At 41.3% G+C, this 21,544-nt stretch overlaps 3 protein-coding genes across 9 annotated transcripts in view; 1 reads left to right on the top strand and 2 right to left on the bottom strand.

The window, feature by feature from the left end:
* The window catches only part of cmpy (crimpy), a 112,176-nt gene extending 102,486 nt beyond the window's left edge, over positions 1-9,690 (bottom strand). The window contains exons 1-3 of one of the 3 annotated variants that reach the window (XM_017898688.1): positions 9,101-9,690; positions 7,853-8,178; positions 4,846-4,988 (exon numbers count right to left, since the gene is read on the bottom strand). In XM_017898688.1, coding sequence (XP_017754177.1) covers positions 4,846-4,988; positions 7,853-7,998 — 289 coding nt within the window. In that variant the 5' untranslated portion in view covers positions 7,999-8,178; positions 9,101-9,690. The remainder of the gene's footprint in view (positions 1-4,845; positions 4,989-7,852; positions 8,179-9,100) is intronic. The other 2 variants (XM_017898687.1, XM_017898689.1) reach the window with 2 other exon arrangements.
* Positions 9,691-10,844: 1,154 nt separating this feature from the next.
* Positions 10,845-17,101, top strand: Nup188 (nuclear pore complex protein Nup188). 2 transcript variants are annotated; one of them, XM_017898740.1, is made up of 5 exons: positions 10,845-10,955; positions 11,115-11,325; positions 11,406-11,870; positions 11,954-12,060; positions 12,147-17,101. In XM_017898740.1, the coding sequence occupies exons 1-5, from the start codon at positions 10,927-10,929 to the stop codon at positions 17,023-17,025; spliced, it is 5,691 nt and encodes a 1,896-aa protein (XP_017754229.1). In that variant the 5' UTR covers positions 10,845-10,926; the 3' UTR covers positions 17,026-17,101. The 2 variants fall into 2 exon arrangements, with proteins under 2 accessions (XP_017754229.1, XP_017754228.1); XM_017898739.1 differs by having other exon boundaries at positions 11,954-12,078.
* A 717-nt stretch (positions 17,102-17,818) lies between these two features.
* LOC108546568 (mesoderm induction early response protein 1) lies at positions 17,819-20,895 on the bottom strand. Of its 4 annotated transcripts, none has more exons than XM_017898735.1 (5): positions 20,602-20,895; positions 20,361-20,496; positions 19,043-20,113; positions 18,837-18,964; positions 17,819-18,604 (listed from the first exon to the last, which is right to left on the bottom strand). In XM_017898735.1, coding segments are annotated over exons 1-5 (1,959 nt in total). In that variant the 5' UTR covers positions 20,604-20,895; the 3' UTR covers positions 17,819-17,982. The 4 variants fall into 4 exon arrangements, with proteins under 4 accessions (XP_017754224.1, XP_017754225.1, XP_017754223.1 ...); XM_017898736.1 differs by lacking the exon at positions 20,602-20,895 and adding an exon at positions 20,198-20,277 and having other exon boundaries at positions 20,361-20,434; XM_017898738.1 differs by having other exon boundaries at positions 18,473-18,629.
* Positions 20,896-21,544: the final 649 nt, after the last annotated feature.

Below are 21,544 nucleotides of genomic sequence, written 5' to 3'. Positions count from 1 at the left end.
CGGCGGATGCGACGTGGTTTAAAAACATAAATCTACCTGCATTCGCGGCGGCATTCGTACGTTAAACTCGTATCGGTGAAAAGAGAGTGGCGAAATGGGTATGGCACGGAAACGAGCCTCGGATCCCGATGACCCGAAGACCTTTCTTCGCGACGTCGCGTTGCAGCAAAGAGGAAGGCTATATTTGTCGCGCGTACCGTCTAATTCCGACGAATTTACATTTCCGGTACGTCTAGCGAAAACCGATAATGTCCGTGGTTAACGAATTCAGATACGGTTTTAGCCGCCAACCTCGAACCAACCTTCGACCAAACTCCGACCCACCTCCGAAAAGCAATAACGTCATTATGAGCAACGGCGAGGAAATGGCCCGTAAATGCTCAGATATCTCCCACCTTCTTGTGTTTCTCCTTCTTTTCTTCCTCCTCCCTCAGCCATGTCGAGATCGTCCAGACTGCCTTGTTCTCCTTTCAATGGACCACAACGCGTCCTATCGCGAGATAATGATCGCCTTCCCTTTACACCTTGCCGTTTGTTCGCTCACCCCGAGTCCAACCCCGGTCTTAACCATTTTTCTTCCGTTCCAAACCCCTCGATACCACTCCAGGCTTCTCGATATTTCGGATAACACGCCCTTTGTCGATGGATCATACCTATCCCGGGTAAACGTCGCGTTTTACTTTGCTCTCCCCGATCCGGGGATGAACGTCGAGCGGAATTACCCTAATGTCCTACACCGCATAGCTACCGCATCGATGGATTATACGAGGCGGCTAGGTATCGTGCAGCCCGTTCGCGAACCCCCGAACGTAGTCGGGTCTCGATTTTCGTTTCGTCTCTCGATGGAATAACGATCATGGTAATTACGCGTTTCCGCTACTGTCTCCGTTCCTTTCGTACGCGGGGACATCTCGATTCGCGAGATAAGGGTGTAACGCGGGGAAGAACGGGGAAAAAGGTTGACGGTAGAAAATATCAGAGACGATAACGGATCGGAATTAGAAGACGGGTGGTGTTCGGTACGCGCGAAATAAACTGACGTATCGCGCGAAACGCGCATACGGATCGCCAAAGTAAATCACGGTGGTTAATTGAGTTGCGCGTTATACAAATCGATGTAATAAACATCGATCCTATCTGGTTGGAGTATCGGTAGGCATGTTGAACCGCGCGGATGCGATATGTCCGATATTATTCGATTTATAAGTGTAATCGTCCGTGAGTAGAGCTTACACGCGATACGCGTGTACTCGACGTGCATGCGCGTCATTATATCCAGCAGCGTTTTTTCCCACTCGAGCGAAGGATATGTCCGTTAATGGACGAAACGAATGCGCGTTCGACGTAATTAATTCGCGACCTTCTGCGTAGGGGAAAAAATGATACGCGAGATAGGAGCATCGCGTAGTTTGCTGCAAACAAGCGATAAATAGGTACGAGGTAGCTATGCGAGATTCGAAATTTCGAGTACGCGCAGAATTTCTTACGCGATATCGGGGATATCTTGGTCGGAGCTGGGCAATGCCTGTCGAGGATTGCGAAACGATAACGAAAGGTAATTACCGATGTAGTTTACGAACCGCGAAACCTAAGTCGGAGTTTTACGACGTGTGCGTGGCCGTGGTAGCGGTTTTTTTTTTTTTTTTTTAAATGGAAGCACGGTAATGCAAATATAAAGGACCTAAACTAATTTGTTCTCCTCCCGCTATTCCCCTCCTCGTCACGACCTTTTGCGTTCGAGCAACGATATTCCATGAATACTGAGTACCCCAGCTTCTACGTCAAGTACCAGTGCATATGCATCGGTTTAAATTCAACGGAGGTATGCATATTCGAGACCAGAGTGTGCGCAGCTCCTTTCTTAAACGTTTCCCGACCAAACTTTCGAATCTCGCAGCAGCCGTCTTGAATCCTCGTGAAAACTGATTCGCGTTGCTCTCGACGTTAATCTATTTCTTCTGTTAAACGCGCAGCGAGCGAATCTGCCGCGATCAGCCGTTTCGAGGGAATTACCGCGCGATGCGAAACACGAATCGGACGTGTGTGGAAAAGGATAAAGAGGAAGAGAAAGAATTAGCAAACGCAACGAAAAAAGAATAAGCGAAAATATCGGATATCGAGGAACGACAAATTCTTCGGCCGCGTTTTCTCGGAGTAATCGGATAAATGAAATACGTATCGCGTGGAAAAGAGAAGGCAGTCACGATTCCCGACACGAGGGATATTGAATCACGGTAACTCAATTACCTGCCACTTTAGGATAATAACCGGAAGATGGTGCGAGTAATTAGTATCGAAGCGTTCGTAAGCTCTCGGATCTCGAGTCTGAAGAGCGTTCTATCGAAGGAAAAGAGATTTCGAGCAGAACCGCCCCTATATTTTCTTTCACCTCGAAACTCTTTCAACGAGTTTCCAATTATGCCACTTGGAAATTAAAAATCAGCGAATTTACTTTTCACGAACGATCGCGCGCTGCTTGGCCAAACGGCTCGGCGATATCGGATCCGATTCGCGACGCCGGCAAACACCGATCAAACACCGATCAAACGAAAGATACGAACGCGATTTCCGTCCAGTTACGAGATTAGGTGCGACGCCGGCAAACACCGATCAAACACCGATCAAACGAAAGATACGAACGCGATTTCCGTCCACGAGATTACGAGATTAGAACACGATGATGATAAAATTCCAAATAAAACTTGGCGGTGAGAAAGAGGATGAGAAATGTGAGTGAGATTTTCATATCGCACGCGGGAGAAAGAAATAGGCGCGAAGAGGCGAGTAGATGACACGACGAGATCTCTATGCTTCCTATCGAGGAACGTTAACGCGATCCACAGCTATCCACGATTTCGTGTCGAAGCACCTGTCAGTTTACAAGATTACCGATAGCATTCAGCCTAAAGCATAAAGCCCTGAAAAAATTGGAGCCGTTGTCGCATGGAATTGGCTCGTTGCCATTTGCAACGGTGGTCACGTTACATTCACTCGCGCGAAAGTGTTAATAAAATCCGGAATCCTAAACGGGTCATTGCTTTGTTCTCGCTATTCTCCCTGTTACGCGCTATGTTGGAACACGGTACATACCATTCGAAAGACAGGAACACGCTTCTCCAGGCAAAGCTACGAAAGCGTGTGCACCTCGCGGGCCATTCGTTGTATAAAATTTCGAAATTACGGTCACGGCAGTAACGTATATCTCGTGATAATACCGGGCGATTTTCAACGTCGAAATCCCTAAAACGACGCGCTCCTCGTTCTTCTTTCTCGAAACAAATTCAACGTTCCGTTTCGTTTCCCGTTTCTTCGTCTGCTTTTCCATTGCTTCGTCTTTATCAAACTTTTTCCCCATTATCGCGAGATTTTCGACCAAGTAACGACGACGCGGGATCGCGGGAGAAGCGGAAAAACTGTTCGATTAAATTCGCGGCTGGAGCAGACCCGTCCCTATCTCTCTGGTGCACACAGTCTCGACTCGACTTTGGTCCAAAGTCGAAAGTTAGAGACTTTGAAGGAAGGGACAGTAGGTCGGAGCTTAGAGAAGAAATAAAAGGTAAAGTGGAAAGAAAGGATGACTGGCTCTGGCAGAGTTCCATGAAAACGAGATAAAGCTCGTGTATCGTTGGTGGGTGTGCACAGCTGTTAATCGGCAAACAGCTAAAATATAAATCAACGAAGAAACGGGAAGGAACATGATTCGGGGAAGGTGTACCGTGACGGAAGAGGAGTAGAGACAGACAAATCTAACGCGATTTGTAAATGTTCGTTTTACTCGAAATCGATTCTTGCTATCGGCACCATCCTGCTGCCCTTGAGGGGGATACTCGTCGAAAACCGGGAACTACGAGAAGCGTTTATAGAACTTACAAAAGAATCGTCTCTCCGAAAGTTTGAGGAGAATCGAGCGATATTGATTGACTTTACGAGATGTACCTGAACAGCGTTTAACTTCTTCGGTACGATCGTCGATTTTAGCCATTAGCCGGCAAACGCATACACCTAACGCGCGATCGGCCGACCGTGCACGAAAAAATTCGGAATTCGAAAACTCGACATTATCGAGCACTCGATGAACGGCCAACTGTTTCTACGAAGACAATTTTCACGAGCGTTCTTTCCACCACGTTGCAAACGTTTACGCGACATTCGTGGCGATACCATTAGCAAATAAATTTGTATCGTTTTTCAGCACGCGCGTGCAGAAATAATGTGTCTGTCAATTTTTCCACGCGTTGTTACGCGTCCCTGGCGGAATACTATTATTACCTCCCCGTGTCGATAATCACGACCGCAAAAGGCTGTCCTCGTTAACGTCGTTTCAACGCGATCGGTACACGAGTGCTTCTTCTTCTTCTTCTTCTTCTTCTTCTTCCTCTCCTCCCCCGCGTTCGACCATCATTCGTCAACGCGTAGTCTACGAGAATTTCGATCGTTTCTGATTAATCGCGTCTGTTACTTTGGACAAAAGCACCGTGCCGAGGTCATTCGTTCGGCCGACGTTACACGCGAATCCGGACCTACCTTGCGCACCTTCTCGATGGACCGATCTCGTACGTGAAATTATAGACTCATCGTTAGAGCGTGGAAAATAAGGGAAGGAAAAGAGACGAAAAGAGAGTATCGGGATAAAAATCGATCGATAAAGGTTCCACGACGCGTCACGCGTTATTAATCGGCGTGATTCTAAAGATCGGCTCGCAAAGAGATTCAAATCGCTTCATAAATTCACGCGCCATTATTCTTTCTATACTACCTCTATCGGCCGCCATTGACCCGACACAAAGAGATAATGGATTCGAATGACATTAATAAGTCTGCGAATAAATCCGGGATTCCGCTTACTTGTACAGACTCCCTCGTCCACCTCCCGCGTGTTGGGCAGCAAATTCTTGATAACGCATTGCAAACCGTCGGCGCAACTTCCGGAAAATCCAAACAGGCCACCGCACGGCTCTCCCTCGACACGAGCGCACACCTTGCAGCATCTGAAAACGATTACAAGCGTGTTAATGCATGAATAAAATAAAGAACCCTCCTCTTCCCTGCCGCTCGTCCGTTCCGTTACACTTTAGCAACGACGTAATGGAAATAACGCCAAAGGATCCCGCGAATTCGCCGAACGGTAATTGAAACGAATCGATTTTCCCTTGCCTGTATCTCTTATTCGTCGTTTCTTCGGAACCGAATTCCAGCTCGTTTTATACCGATCGTCCAATGATAACGTTTACGTTATGAAAGTCGTGAAACCGAGTTGGAAAGACAGGAAGTGCACAAAGTAAAGAAGAGAGAGAAAGAGAGAGAGGGAGAGAGGGAGAGAGCGGAGGGAAGCGTGAAAGGAACGAAAGAGAAAAAATAATGGAAAAGAACAGGTCTCGCGCAGGAAATTTCCGACTACGAGGCGTAATTTTATTACTTCGTCTCGTTGTTGGATCGAGCGCAATCAATCCTTCTATATCTCGCTTCTCTCGTCCTCTCTGCGAAACAATTTTCCCTCGCGATCGCGCGTTTTGTAAATGGAATAATGCGAAAGAAGGTTCGTCTACATTCGGTGTATATAACTCGTAACGAAACATTTACTACAACGACGCGAAGACTTGATGAAAAATATTCTTAGAAGCTATAATACGCTAAAGATCTTCGGTATCCTTTTCGCGTAATTCCATTTCGCGAAGGAAAGTGGCAAGTGTGTACGCGGCGGCTTCCAGTCGGTGTAACGCGAAACATTTTTCAGTTAAAAGAACGATAAAATACTTTGCAGGTATGCTGCGTGCAAACGGGAGAGCAAACGGGAAAGAAGAAGGTAGGCAACTCGCGTGTTCGTTAGGATAATACGCGGGTGTAATACGTCGTATCGCGGAGAAGGGGCTTCTTCGGATCGGAACTCGGGAAGACTGGGAAAAAAGAAGAGAACGCGTACACCGGTGTACCGTTTACGTTCGAAGCTTAGTTTCCGCGATTCCGTAAAGGCCGTTAGAGGAGCTACGATTAAAGTGTCCGTTGCATCGCACGGAAGTAGTTAAACTGTTGGAGCCAGCACGCGAACTCAAGATCCAGGGAACTCGTCATCGGTGCTAACGCGAAGACAGACCCATCGTAAGCTGAACGCTGCCAACCTCTTACCACCTCGAACAACGGGTCGATGTTTCGTCGAGTAATTTCTTAATAGACTTTGGGCGACGCGTGTGAGCGCGTACATACGTATATACGGGCGTGTGTATTTGTAAATTGGACGACCGATTAATCGAGTAAAACGGTCCGTCGTATCCGTGGATCGTCATTGACGCAAAGTAGGACAAGGACCTAGGAATATGATGTGGCTGATTACGCGACTGGGTTGATTTCGCTTTCGGAAGAAAGTCGAGGGTCGTGAAACGTTTACCCTATGCGAAATCTACGAGCGGGGAACCCTTCGTTGGAATAATTCGTTTACCCACACGTTACCCTTCTTTCCCTCTATCCAAACGACTCGCAGAGAATTCTTTGCCGTGATAAACGTTAGCTACGCGTATCGAATTCAAAACGACCTTACAGGTGGCAACGGATAAGATCTCCTGGATTCAATTTCCCGAGTTATTTTCGATACGGCGAACGATGGATGCATCGTTAACCCGATGCGAAACGCTTACGCGTGGAAAGGTAAAAATGAAAAATTCCGATGACAGGCTGCGGAAGAGTCGCGACATCTAAATTCGTTTCTCCTTCTCCTCACTTTGCCACGAAATTTCGCGGTAAATCGATTTAACGGTCTATCGGATAGGTCGGAAGAAAAAGGTGTTATGAAGGAAAAACGGTGAATGCATTGGTCGATCGAACGTGCGAACGAAAAACGGCATAAAATTGCAATGACTGACGCGCTTTTGTTCGCTCCTAGTTTGAATATTCAGGCTTCGTTTTATCAAACCCTATTTTTCATCAGTGCACCGCTAATACCGGAATAAAATTCACCTAACAAAGAACGCTGCACAACAAAGAGCAGAGTTTTTTGCTCCCCGTTGAAAAAAGACCCGGAACCTCCGCTCTACTACAGATTTTAATTGCGCACGCGAGATCTATCGATAGGAATACGACAGACGTGAGAAAATGTCGAATGTTGTTTATACAGGGGAAGCGGAAAAGAGTCGAATATCGATTTTTCACCGACGCGAGTGATCAACCAAGCCCGTAACGTGTCCCCTGTCCTGTCTATCTTTGTACGTAAGGGGAATACGCGAATCGCGAGGATGGAAAGAAAAATTATCAGAGAGACGACATCGATAACGCGATGCGAAGAGAAGGCACCTTTGAAAGAGAAATTAAGCCGAGAGACAAAAGTTTCGCGGAAGAATGGCGAACGACGGTGTCGGTCGATGGAGCCGACGGAACTGAGACCGTGGTGCTCGTACACGCGGCAACTTTGAAACCTCGAAAGAGGCAAAGTTGGAGAAACGAAAGATCGACGCAAAGTGTTGAAACGAGAGTTGACCGAGGAAAGATTCGTGGTTGAAACGTTATTATCGTACGATAACCTCCGCCGTGATACTGCGCGATCGTTAAATCGGTCAAGCATCGAAGTTTCTACGTTCGAGAATCTTGGCGGAGGCTAATTGACAGAGAAACCTTGGACGGTAAGGATTCTGGACCACGGTTAGAAGTGCGCCAAGTACGCGATAGTTGTTGTTGTTGGATATCTTTGCTCGAGTGGCTAGGAATATCGCACGCGGCACCCTGCGCCATTGCAGCGATCTCTACCCGATGCTTCGAAATGCTTCGAATGCATCGAGTGTTCGGGCTGGCTTGCCACCTTTCTATATAACAGACCTTTCTTTCCGGAAATTCGGAGATAGCGAAAACGGTGAGAAGTAAGACGTACCTGCAGGGATCCCAGGTGAGGCCTCCAGGGCAATCCTCGTCGGTGAGAATGTCACACTCGAAGGGCGAACACACGCAGGAGAGAGCTCTCGCGACCGCGACCGAGAATACCACGATGCCCCCCAGCAACAGCAACGTGGCCCTCATTTTTCGCTCCTCCGCCGCTTTCTTCTCCGTTCTTTATCTCGTCCGACTGTCCTAGCGGCCGCGCGCGCGATCACGGACTCGTCGACCCGAAAACACGTCGTCCCTCGAATCGCGAATTCAGTTCATCGCGAAACGATTCGTCGCAACGTGCATCTCAGCTCCGGTTCGCCAACCGCCCACCTAGACACATGTTCTATCGTTGCCTCGCGCGCCACCGACCAAATACCGTCGCGTTGCACGAGTACCTAACCCCCGATTCCTTGATTACCGATTCTAACGCTGCCGTTAACCAAACACGGCTCCCTCGCGAGATCAAGTTGGTTCGATAGGTTGGCGGAGGTACCGCTTAGCCGCGAACCGGCCTCGTGATTCCAGTGACGAACGCGCGATCAATGGAACCGAATGAATTAGGGGGACTACCGAATATCCGCGTGTTTCGCGCGCGACTCCCAACTTGGCAAATATCTCCGTCACCCTTCGGGACCGTTCGACGTGAGTTAATTCGCGGAATTTCCAACGACTCCTCGCGAGTATACAGAAGCGAGATTTGAACGAATTTAAACGGAAGGAAACGAGGGAAAAGAAGCGCAATGCCGTTGTCGTTTGTCGGCCAGGTATAGAACCGCGAGAAGCGAAGGAAAGGACAGCGAGAACGTGATGATCTCGAGCAGCGTTAGTGAACACCGGAGTCGGTGGAATCGGTGGAATCGAGGGTGCAACGAGCAGGCATGAAATTACTTGGAAATTGCCGTGATTCGAGCTCGCGTTTGCGAGGTCTCGTCTCGTCGCGATCGCACGGTTAAATTACGGTAGCGAAAGGGTAGGCCGGGAGCGTAAGGAAGAACCGCAGTGCCGCATACACACGATGCAACACGTTCGAATTTCGGGAAGCCGTATTAAACGCGAAAATACTTTTAACGCGTACCGTGTTCTACCTACGCGTCAGAGAATACTATGCGTTTCCGAGGCTGCATTTCCCGACGGATACATCCACGGTAACAAGAATCGCGACGTACATACATTATGGAAACACACATGGAAACACACGGCTAGAAGCAGCTCGAGATGAAATATTCGCCGAGTTGTTTGCTGCCGTCCGAACCTGTTCGTTGTTGTTGCGTTCCCCGATGATTCGACGCTTTACCTCTTCGCGAGATCCTCTTTCCAACATCTCGACTATCGCGTCAACATCGCACGGTCGACTACGGGGCGAACCTCGAGAGCTGCTTAACGATCGGTATCGGTATCGGTATATCGTTCTTCGCGCTTGCCGTCAGGCCAAAATTCCGAGATAACCGATTGGAATTTCGGAAAAAGGGAAGCTCCGAAGATGCGTAACACGGACAAACGATACAGCCAGTAATCGGATGTATCTACGCTGTGCTCCGGCTCGTTAGCAGTCGAGCGAGATTCGCGAAATTCGGGCAAAGGGCAAATCGGACGTGGAAGAAGCGGATCGCGAAGACGCGTGTCACGGGCTTGATCGACTCGAAAGAGAGAATCGATTTTCCGTTAGAAGAAAAATATTTACGAGAATGATGCGTAGCGGATCGCATAGTAACCCCGTGAAACGTGTGATTTTCTCCGTTGATGCACTCACGCTGGCAACAACATCGTACACAACCGAACAAAGTGTTTTCTCGCGTCGGTAACGAATACACTCGATACGCTCGGTGTTCAAGACGAACGTGCACTGGCGAACAATCGGCGTCTACGACGCGACGTCGGCCGCTTCGACGCCTCGCGTCGGCGCTCTGACGCCGCTGTCGCTCCTTTCCTTCCGAACCATTTCTTTACCTACTATACTGTTATATCGAAACCATCTCGCTTCTTCTGTAACGACTGTTCTGGACGCCCACGCGTTCGCTTTATTCTCATGTAAATCGTTTTTCCGTTAAAACGCTAACGGAATTCCAGATTCGTTGTTTACCGCCAACGTTACACGTATCGGTTCATTGTCTCGAAGAAGTTACCTGCGCGAGAACGAGATTACCAGCTTCTTTTGATGGATAACCAGCTTGCGTAAAAAGAAAAAAGTCTATGGTCTGCTTGCCATCGACCAGTATCCAGCGGATAAGCTAGCCAGTTACCAACGTTCTTATACCTATAGGGAGTAGTTACAGCTACTGTGTAACAAATGTATCCGACATCGGTCTCAACAACGATGCTCTTTTCTTCCTACCCTCTTTCCTTCGCAGTCATTTTTCTTTTATACTTGCTACCAATCTAATTTTTCCTCTTAAAACCTATGAGACACCGACATATCCTAGGATCCTATGAAAAAAGACTTGCTCGTACGATTATTATTCATAGTATGGAATAGAAATATTATATCGATTTAAATTCTATGCATACTTATAACGTTATATGGAAAAATATCGCGTAAAGTTCGTGTGTAACATTTATCATGGTCATGCGATCTTTCTTATTCCACATTTTCTTCGCGACTATTTCAATTTACTCGTCTATCCGCGTTAAACTTTTAGATAAAATAAGAAGCATCTGTATATCGGATATATTTCTTTCTTACGAGTTACATTTCTGTAAAAAATTCTAAATCTCCTGAAAGTGTCTTCCATTCTACCAAAGAAAAATTATAAATTGCGCGCCAAATTGTTGGCGGGAAAGTTACACCAGTACGACCAACGTAAACTACACTAGGGTCCCTAGTTTATTCCCACTTTTAACCACGCATAGTCATCGACCAATTAAAGGAAACCGCCGCTCGCATATTGATATGCGTGTTAGGTTTGTACCAATCGAGGTTATGTCTCGGTCGTTGTTTATGATATTAATCTTAAACGATCATGTATGAGCTAGCGATGTAATATTTAAATGGTGTACATAGTTGAATTCTATATGTTTTAACCATTTCGTGAAATATTTACCATACATTTCATATGCTTTACACAAGCTGGTACATTAAACATGCAGGTACCCACTATAGAAAATTTGCCGTAAGTAAATAACATTTCATATTATATTTAATTGACTAAAATACTTCTAAATTGTTAAGTCTATTTTAAATTAATACTGTTTTTATTACTTCTTAAAAAAATTATTTCTCTCGTATCGCGATTGTCGCTTCATTCATACAACGTGGGATAACAACGCAGTTATTGTAAGGAGTTGTGGTTTCTAATATCGGATACGGTGTGTCGATGCGAGAAACAACTAGTGGAAGATGAAATTAAAAAGGAAACTAAACTTCTTAAAGAGGGACTATTATTTTTTAAACCATATACAGAAGCATCGCTTCAAAATATACCTAAAAATGATCCATCTCCTCGAATGTACGATTTAATTAGTAAACTTGCCCCACTTCTTGTACGTATTACAAATAAATTTTACGCATTTTTCTTTCTTTAATCGATCTGAAAATATAATAAATTTATTGCTTCTTTTAGAATTTAGACGCTACAATTACTTGGGATCTAGTATGTAATTTTATAAAATATGAATATCGAAATTGCGCGGAAACTTTCGCGTCGCAACTTATAGATTTTACATCGATGAAAGCGTTGATCGATGATATTTGGGAATTTTATTATTCCGAAAGAATGACGTTGATAAAGTGTCTTAAACTTATGGTCGAATATAAAGATAAAGGACATCGTTACCGAAAAGAATTCTTAAAATTTTTCGATGATATACTGTTTGGAACGCTACTAGAATCGATTCGAAAACAAATAGAAATGTTAAAAACTGTAAATGCACCGACAAGATCACAATTGTGTACAGAAGAATATCTACATAAATTATATAACAGTAGTCTAATCGAAATGCGAGAATTACTTCACATATTAACAGTTATTATTCATGACATACACATTGCTGATACTGAGTTTATGAAATTTTATGAAAGCATTGGAGTAAGTACGTTATGTAAACTTCATAAATCATAATGCAACCTATCATTGATAATCGATGATGTTTAATAATTTTTTACTTATAGGGAGAACCAAGACGGTTAGCGAGTACAAAAAGTCACGAAGATAAAAAGGCAATTGCCAGAAAAATTAAGGAAATACAGCAGAGTCAAGCAGCTCTCTTTTTAGTAACGTTAGATGTCAGAAAACAGTATGTTCTTTATGTTACAATTTAGAAATAATTATAATATTAATTGTAAAAATATGTCTTCTTCATAGTGCCAATATAGAAGATTGGATATGCAGTGTAAGAAACAGTATGCAAGAAACTTTTGAACAAAAATGCATTCGCGATAATTCACCACAAGATAGTCTACTATTTTTATCTTGGATGTTAGCAAACTATGCTATCGACCCCGAAAATATTGATATCTTGAACCGATTTAGGCCATTTGGTGTCAAAGCCATACAATTAAATGTTTTCCATTACTTGCAAGATTTGATGAATAGTGAAATAATTTGTGAAAACACGCATTACGCCGAAGTTGTACGGAGCAGCGCATATAATCTTCTTACTTTAGTGTGTGCTTTCGTTGATGAAGATAAATTAAGCGCTCTAAATGATATCTTTGATGCCGTTGCTACTATAGTTCAGTTTCCTGAAATTGCAGTACGATTTTGGGAAGAACGCAATGACGGCTTATGGTTGATTTATAAATTCGCAGCCGAACAGTTTCCGTATGAATTTGTACCGTTAACAAATATTGCAATCGGATTGGCAAGCGCTTCGGTATTTAGTGCCGAAAAAATTGCAATAGAGCTGGATAATCTTCAGTCATTAACATTGGAGATACCACGGCAACGGGATCATAATAAACCGTTAAAACCATACGAGCAAGAATGTACAATTCATAAGAACTCGTATATGATATCGGAAGACTGTTTCCGTGAAAATATACGTATATTGTCAAGTGAACGTGAAATAATGATATTTCGACAAAAAGCAAGCTATTGGGACGCCTTACATCATAAAATAGAACAACTTTTTTCTCAAGCAGGTGGTGGAATTACGAAGACCAATGAAATGAATAAAAATTTGCCTGAACACGTTTCACAAGGCTTAAAATTATTGAAAACATTAGCCAAACACATAGGAATACGACAAAGTATGGTCATTCCAACGGAATTAAGTTTTGAAATTATAAATAGATTTTCTTATCCAGTATTACCCGAAGAAAAGATGTACATATATAAGATAGTCGTAGCTTGTATTAGTATCTCATCCGAACTCATATTAGAGTATCCCGAAGAAATTTTGTCGCGAATGCGTGCTGGCGTTTATCCAAGATTTAATAATCGGTATCAAAAGACGTTAGATTTTGCAGAAGCAGTTTCGTTTGATGGTGGTATAATCGCATCATGGCTATCCGCTATAGAAACAATCGCTCATTCGTATCCAATTTTAAACACATACTTAGATATTTTATCGAAATACTTAATCAGAAAATACAACGAGGAAGCTCTATATACGGTTGAAATACCTGGTATGGTATTCTTACTGCAAGGTGTTTTACCAAAATTGGATTCCTGGTATTTCGAATCAGATGCGGAAAGAACCGACCTGTGGTTAAAAAGTATGTTTTGCCTCCACAGAGCGCTTGAATCCAGTTTACCTAAAGAAGATATACGAAGTGAATTACAGCTTGTTGTTGCATACAGTTTATTGTATTTAGAACCACGGCATGCTTTACTTAAGCTAATTCGTACTGGTGAACGTACTTTACATAACAAAATGATGGCAGAAACAGATTGGATTCGCGGAAAAGGATTCAAAGCAATCAAAAGTGTACAATTGGCCTTATCTGTAGTAAATAGATTATTAATATTCCGAAAATCACTGGGTTTAGAAATAGGAAGTAGGTCACCATTGGAAACTGCTTTATATTCTTCGCCTCGTGTACCAAATGGTCTTTTAATAGTGCCTACGATTGTAAATTATCTGTATGTTTGGTTCAGTCCACCTCTACAAGCCATGGCTGTTAGGCTGTTAAAGAAATTTGCCGAAGGGTCATCTATGTCGCTTTTGGTTTGCATGGGTATGGACGGTACATCTATACGAGAAACCTTCGCTTCTCGCAGAGGTCTCATGTCACCAACTTGTGTCGTGGATGTTAAAGTCGCCATTCTGGAACTAGTTACTGTGTGCTTAGAAAAGCAACCTGGTCTGACAGAAGCTCTTTTCAACATTGTACATCCAGCAGAATGCAAACGAATTTTTCCTCGATCGGTGGAAGAATTTTTCACAGAAGGATGCAGACAATTTCTAGTTAAATATCTAAATCGAATTTATGAAAAAGACGATATCGTGTGCGACAAATTGTATAATAGCACAATGGCGTTATTACGAGCAATGTGGTACCACAGAAATGAAATTCTCGTAAATTTCTTTCGGAAACGGGAAAACTTCTGGACTCAACTTTTTGCTCCACTTTTCAGAGAGATAGTACCAGGTGCGAAAGGTTATTCTCATTTGCTAGATATAATTACTTTGGAACTGTTCAAGAGTACCACGTTAGAAGATGATTTTACTACAAATTTAACAAAACTTTTGGATAAATCGAAAGATTACTGGAAGAAATTGGCAATATACGTACTCGATGACGTATGCGTCGATAGCGAAGAATCAAACAATTACCAAAAGCGAGATGCTAATGTTACAGTTTCATTGTATGAAACTAATTTAGAATCCTGGTATAACTTTATCGTCACATTAACTGACGACAGAATAGCAACGAATTATCATATTAATGTGTCTCAAGCACAATTCATAACACAACGTTCGTTAGAGATATTACTTGAACGAGTCAAACAATTTTATGATGTTTCTAGCCGAAAAATCACAATGTTGTTGGCCTCTTTATCACTTCGATGTATCACTTCTTGGAAGCAAATGTGTGTCGATGACTCAAAACTTTTTAAATCGGGATTAACACAACTAATGCAAGAAATTGGCCAAGCTTATCGCAGTTATGGAAAATCTTTGCGCCAGACACTGATTTCTTTGCTTCTTGGATGTGTGCAATGCGTAAAAAGCACATTACGCGAAGATCCAACAAGTCTCGAATATCTTCTGTCGCATGCCTGTATCATCGTTGCGAGCGAATTAGAGGAATTAAAGGAGGCTGCTATTCAATTGGAAAAACGGAAACAACAGCAACATTCGGTGGAACGGAAAGTGAGCGATAAAACAGTTACGATTGACAGCGTAATTGCGCAAAAAAATGCTGATGAAAGAAATGCAGAAACCGTTCGGGGAATTCGGGAAAGTTTACCAGCAACTTTGGCTGTTTGCATGGTTACTCAACTATTACGCTCTTACGTAGAACGAAGTTCTATCTTGAAGCATCAGCGAAGATCTAGTTGCATACAACTGCGACAAATGATACCGGAATTAATGACATGTATTGGTATCACTCTGCAAAAATATCCATATTTAAGATTTAGTACCGCTGCTCTCAACTTGCTTAATTTAATCATTCGTTTGCCATACACTTTGCAACCAATCAATGAAAATCATATTGCGAAATTATGGTTGAGCTTAATTCCACCTAGCGACATTGGAAACAGTATGTTAGACTCTTTATATGACGATTGCCCAAATGGAAAATGGCGATGCCAAGATTGGTGGCCACTTTATACGCTTGGTCTTGAATTTTTAATAGGACTAGTCACTAGTGAAACACCTACTGTTTACATCAAATCTATTATAATATTTCTAAATTCTCACGAGTATCAATTAATGGTTGCGTCAACCTTATTAAGACATACGGCAGACCTTTACGCTGCCGACTTGGTACAATCTCTCGTTGCTCTCATTCATATCGTAGCAACCCAACCATACGTTTGGAGTTCGATACAACCAAATGTTTGCGAAACCTTGATAAAATGTATGTATTTGGCATATGATAATACGGTAAATCTATTATTAAGACCACGAATTCTTAAGTTCATCATCGACGGCATTAGCATGGAAAGTGCCGAAGAATTGGAATCTTGCGATAAGAGATCGCCAAGTGGTGAATTAAAGTTACTAGTTAACAAATTGATCGTCATAAATACAACCTGTGCGTTAAGTTTTGTTCACTTTTCCCCGAGACTAAATACTCTTGTGGACACTATATATACACAAGACTTCTGGTATACTCCAATGGCTGAAATGAATTTTGGACCGCCACAGATGAGCATGAGTTCTGGACCACGATTAACCTACGGCACAATCATTAGTTCAACACAGTTGTTTACACAGGCACTACATTCACGGTCTCAACCCGTGACTGCTACGACCGTTTCTTTTAGTGGTCAATCGGATAAAACAGATTCTGCTAAGAATGAATGGGAGCACGCTGCACCAGAGGATCGACAGATGCATTCGAGTAAAGATCTAAGGCGAATTATTCATGCAGCATCCGGTTCCACTTCGAGATCTTCGAACGTAGGAAGTGAATTTTTGGTGTATGTCAATGGCCTAGATGTAACTGTACCGTTATTAAGTAGTCCGAGACTCGTGCGAAGACCTTATGATCCTCTTATTTGTGAAAATACAATTTTGTCAAGAGCCACAGCCTTGACAAGTGGTAGGCACGTAACAAAAGGTGTATCAGCCGGAAACAATGATAGTCCTGTTGTAGCAAAATATCAAAAATTTAGCGACCCGTGGTTCGAATCTATGGACGAAAACAACACAAGATTCGCCCTTGAAGTCAATCTCGTCTTAATTTTGTGTCAAGCCTTAGAAGGAGTCAGAAATCCAAGGATCGCTCTTAGAGATCGTCAACTAATAGCGCGCGAAACAGTGACCGAATTAGGAGTTTTCTTCGATTTTCTTGAACATCGAGGTACTCCCGACGACTGGCAAGTTAAAGGATCGTTAATTAATTCTGATGCTAGAAGGGTGAGAATTATTCAGCAACCTGTTGATTTCAATCAAACTATTTTGCCGGCTAGATTAAAGGAAGTACGGAGAATGGAATTTGAAGAGAATAATATGTTCACCACAGGAAAATTCCTAACCGATGTTAGTAGTATACAATTTTTACCTTTGATGAGGAAGTTACTAAAAACCGTTGTAGAATCTTTAGACCTGACACAGTATCGATAACAGTACCAAATTATGATAAACCTATGGGCTTTAATTAAAAAAAAAAAGAAAAAATAAAAAAAAAAAAATAAAGGAAAGGCAGAAACATTGAACACTGTGCAAATAAGTGAAAATTGAATTATTTATGATATACTTTAAAATTTATAATAAAATTATGATTTTTATTATAATCTCACGTTTTCAGTGCGTGCAAAGGATAAAGAAATTAGGTACAAGGATACACAAACAACTTCAATATTTTTTTGTATGGACAAAATATGTAAGCGATGAACAAAAGTTTTTTAAGGTCATCCAATATGTTGTGTATCCTTGATGAAAATATAGAAAAAAGAAATAAATACATTTTTATCGAATTTCATTTAATTTAACCATTTCTGAATATTACCGAGATCTTGTTCTTTATCAGATTTATAGAGCGCATTTTTGTACACTTAGTAATATCAGGAATTAGACATGTACTTAGAACAATGGTATTCCTTATAAATTTGCGCTCATCGCTACAATTCTGCAATTGTAATTTATCATTTATTCATTTTGATAACACTTAATTACTTATAAATCTGGAAATGCGAATTATTTTGACACTTTAAACTCATATTTCTTCGTAAAATTCATCTACGGGAACAATAATAGTTATCGGAAAGTAGAAAGCAGAAAGTGGAAAAAGCAGTAGTAATTCACGTCCACGTGCCACTTACCCCATTCAATTATCTTTCCGGTTTTACTTACTTTGCTATTATTTTATCTTACTTTTGCGAAAAACTTTCTTTTTTTTTTTATTCTGTTTCCGCTATAGCGATCGATAGTTATATTACGATACAGTATAAAAATATAATTCGTGATATTAACGAATATTACATATTACGACGATAATATTAACGCGAGTGCTAAATAAATCACATCACGCCAAGACATTTGATGTCTTCCAGGCTGAAAACCTGAAAGTCGTGTTTGACGCTAAGGGGGTAAATGAGGTAAAATGTTCTCTGGTGACGGTGAATCGTGTACATCTATGCTCCTCGATGTCACTCGTGAATGATAAAAATTGTTAGAGGCGGCAGAAGTGACGGTAGAACTGCTTGTAACTGTGCTTGTGATTCCAACAGCCGTAACTATCGGAACAGTACTAGTTGTTGTCGTATTTATTGTAATCGTTGTTACGATACAAGAGGTAGAGTGACTTCGAGATGTCATATTTGACCACATATGTGGATTAGTGTAGCTAGAGTCGGACGGTGAACAATCGGAATGACGAGTTGATGTGGTACAATATATAGATGTTGTCAATGTAGTTGAAACAGAACCTGAAGGTGATACAGTCACAGCGGTTGGTACTGGTGGTGGTGGAGGTGGAGGTGGGGGTGGCGGTGGTGCTGGCGTTGGTCCATTCAAATCTGCTAAGGGATCAACTGCAATACCATCCCACGGTTCCGCTGATTTTGCTTCATCATTATTTGGGGCACTAACGGTTGACCTTTGCCGTTTAGCGTCACCATATAATAAGCAATGAACATTCGGTGAGCTGCTACGATCGCGAACACCCTCTTGTTCTTCCAGAAATCGGTCCATATAGTCCCTGCTTACGATTCAACGATCTTGTCATACTTCAAGTTTTCAATCGTAACATAAAAAAATGTAATAACAGAAACTATATGATTTGATTGAAATTTAATTTAATGCAAATTTATTTAATGGAAAAAAAAGGATAAATACAGATTGTAATTAACGCAGTAATTTAAATTCGTAAACTGTTTTCTTTTTTATATATTTTTAAATTAATACTCTAGTTATAAGACAGAGAAAATACTCACGTGATACCAGGATGTAAAGCATACTTCTTCTTTTCTAAACGAGCCTTGTATGTAAATATATCGTGCCGTTCCGTTTTCTTCCAAAGGTAATAAAATTGCACCAATTCGCCAACAGATCGCGTTCTAACCTGTTACGATGACCCTTATGTTACGTACAATTGTTTCTTGCTACCGCGAAGTAGTTCGAGGTTGTACATGATGCATACCTTGTTCTTCTGTATAAGATGGAAATCTTTTCCATAACTTCGTAGTCCAGATTCAAAATTATGACACTCTTCTTCCGACCAAAGGCTGACTGCATCCGTTGGCGGTACGACATTCATTCTTCGTCTTCTTAATGCCTCTTCAAGATTGTAGCCACATTGCAATAATAGATATAAAGCCTGCTCATCATCTCTTATATGAGATCCTGTAGGCAAAGAACCACCTTTTACAGCTGGTAGTTGCGCCCGTTCTAAGAACTCTTCAGTTTCCTCTTCGGGTATATGACTGGGGTCCCATAACATTTTGTCCTCATTTTCGTAAGGTAAAGCATCATCATAATGACAAAGACCTTCCGGTATAGCCGCTTGGTAATTAATACCAACCATGATTGTCTTTTTCCATTCTTCTTCATCTGGACTATAATCACAATCATCTTCTTCTTCTTCGCTTTGTGGTCGTGAAACGCTTCGAAGTAATCTAGATGTACCGCTACCTATACCACCGCTAACTATTCCATCTTCTCCTCCATCTACCATACCACTGCTAACACTACCTTCTACTCCACGACCCGTATTATCGTTTGTTGTACAGCTAGTAAGTGCGGTTATACCACTACACTTAGTGGTACTAGAGCCACCCATTGTTGAAGTTGTCCTTGTATTATCATTGTTACTACAACCATCGATCATAGAACATTCTTCACCTTCACCTTCTTCATCATCTTCATCATCATCATGGATTCTGTGTCGTCTGCTACTGTCTCCAGTACCTACACTACTGACATTGCTTCCTTTCATTGTTGACCCTGGCACCAACGATGTAGAATCTTTCCCTTTTACCAACATTTCTGTATAAAATTGCTTGAGATCTGGCTCGTTACTAGTTGCATCTGCTTCATCATCATCTTCATCATCATCGGCGTCATTATCCCCCTTATCTGAATATTGTCCTTCAATTTCTGGATCACCGCTTCCAGATGCGATTAACATTCGGTCTGAACTGTTTGAATTTTCGGTTGACGGATCCCCGTATCCATACATCGCAAGTAGGTCTTTTAGTGGCATATCACCTTCCTGAAAGAAGACAAGAACACGAATGATTACCATGCCACATATAACAAACCGACTAAACATACGAATCTCACTACGAGAACGCACTTTGAGTCCAAAGTGTTGTAGAAACTTATCATAATTGTAATTATTTATGGGCTTGATTTTTTCATTTCACAGGCTTGATCCTAGAATAGTTGGGATCAGAATCTTGTTACAAAATGAACATCGCATATGTTAAATATTTAGTTCAGTCACCTCAGAATTATACCTTTTGTAAGTTGGACAACTCGTTGTGAGAATCTTCACTACCTTCTAAAGCTTCTTCTTCGTCTAAAGTCCGTTCATCATCAAAATCATTTACCATCATTTCTGTAGCTGAACCCATATCATAATCTCGATCTGCCCTATAATACATTAAATAAATATAAATTTGTTTATATTTTCTTTTTTTTTAAAGATGATTATGCATCATCGAAAGCATTAAATTCTACTGATTTATTTATACTAACATGTTTATATATTTTGCGGTAACCAAAATAGAAACATATCACGTAGATTTTAGGAGGATGTATGTAATGTATACACTGAGCGATGCACACTGTTAAAATGTTGAAGAAGAGTGTCCTTGAGGTACCTGCGTGTGGATTCTTTCTGCTTTCGTTGATTTACTTTTGATAACACTTTTATATAAACGAAGTAACATACTAAAAAAATACAATATGTAATTTATGACGCGTATCTAACCTTAAATTTTTATGACATTAACGCTGATTTTACGTTCACGATAACCGCTCATTTCTTTAACAAACAATATAATACAAATTAAATGTATTTTAGTCTCTCGTTATTAGCACTCAATATTATAATGAATTTCACTACACCTCACTAAAAATCTTTGATGACTACGTACATATTCACAAAGAATAAAGTAAATTTTTCGACACAAAAGTTTCATAATATATCTAACATTTTTCTAAGGCACATTTTTAATCAATGACAAAACTGTTTCAATCGTATCAAGAAAACTTACATAGAACTCTAATAAATTTTGAGAAAAACTGAAAAATGCACAATACATTATTTATATTCGTCAAATGTTCCATTACGCTTCTATAGCATTCTGCAAAGCGGGAAATACATGAAATTTGTTAGAACAACCAATCACAGACACTTGAGATTATAAAGAAGATATTTTCCCATTGGTTGAGAAACGTATTTGTCTAAATAAATTCTTTCGTGACAATAATTGTGAATTCACCCATAATAAATTTTTAACTAATTTTTAATATTTACGTATATAAATTAATATATATATACATAGGAATCTTATATGTATTTATAACTTTAGTTGAGTTATTAAAGAAAATATATATTTGATCAATGAATATATATACATATGTTATACATTTTTTCTTGCACGAATAAGAAGTAAACGTCGTCACTTTAATAAAT

Source organism: Eufriesea mexicana, unplaced genomic scaffold (assembly GCF_001483705.2).
Source record: "Eufriesea mexicana isolate 0111107269 unplaced genomic scaffold, ASM148370v2 scaffold654, whole genome shotgun sequence".
Taxonomy (NCBI): domain Eukaryota; kingdom Metazoa; phylum Arthropoda; class Insecta; order Hymenoptera; family Apidae; genus Eufriesea; species Eufriesea mexicana.
Note: the sequence above shows the minus strand (reverse complement) of the source record. Positions and strands in the feature narration are given on the sequence as shown.

Bases quoted from the DNA above. Each gene is read 5' to 3' on its own strand.
- Nup188 (XM_017898739.1), top strand. From the start codon at position 10,927: ATGCAGGTACCCACTATAGAAAATTTGCC. The intron at 11,326-11,405 runs GTACGTATTACA...TGCTTCTTTTAG, and splicing joins GTAAACTTGCCCCACTTCTT to AATTTAGACGCTACAATTAC. The intron at 11,871-11,953 runs GTAAGTACGTTA...TTTTACTTATAG, and splicing joins AATTTTATGAAAGCATTGGA to GGAGAACCAAGACGGTTAGC.
- LOC108546568 (XM_017898734.1), bottom strand. From the start codon at position 20,507: ATGTATTATAGGGCAGATCGAGATTATGATATGGGTTCAGCTACAGAA. The intron at 18,965-19,042 runs GTATGCATCATG...TCATCGTAACAG, and splicing joins ATCTTATACAGAAGAACAAG to GTTAGAACGCGATCTGTTGG. The intron at 18,602-18,836 runs GTGAGTATTTTC...AATCGTAAGCAG, and splicing joins GCTTTACATCCTGGTATCAC to GGACTATATGGACCGATTTC.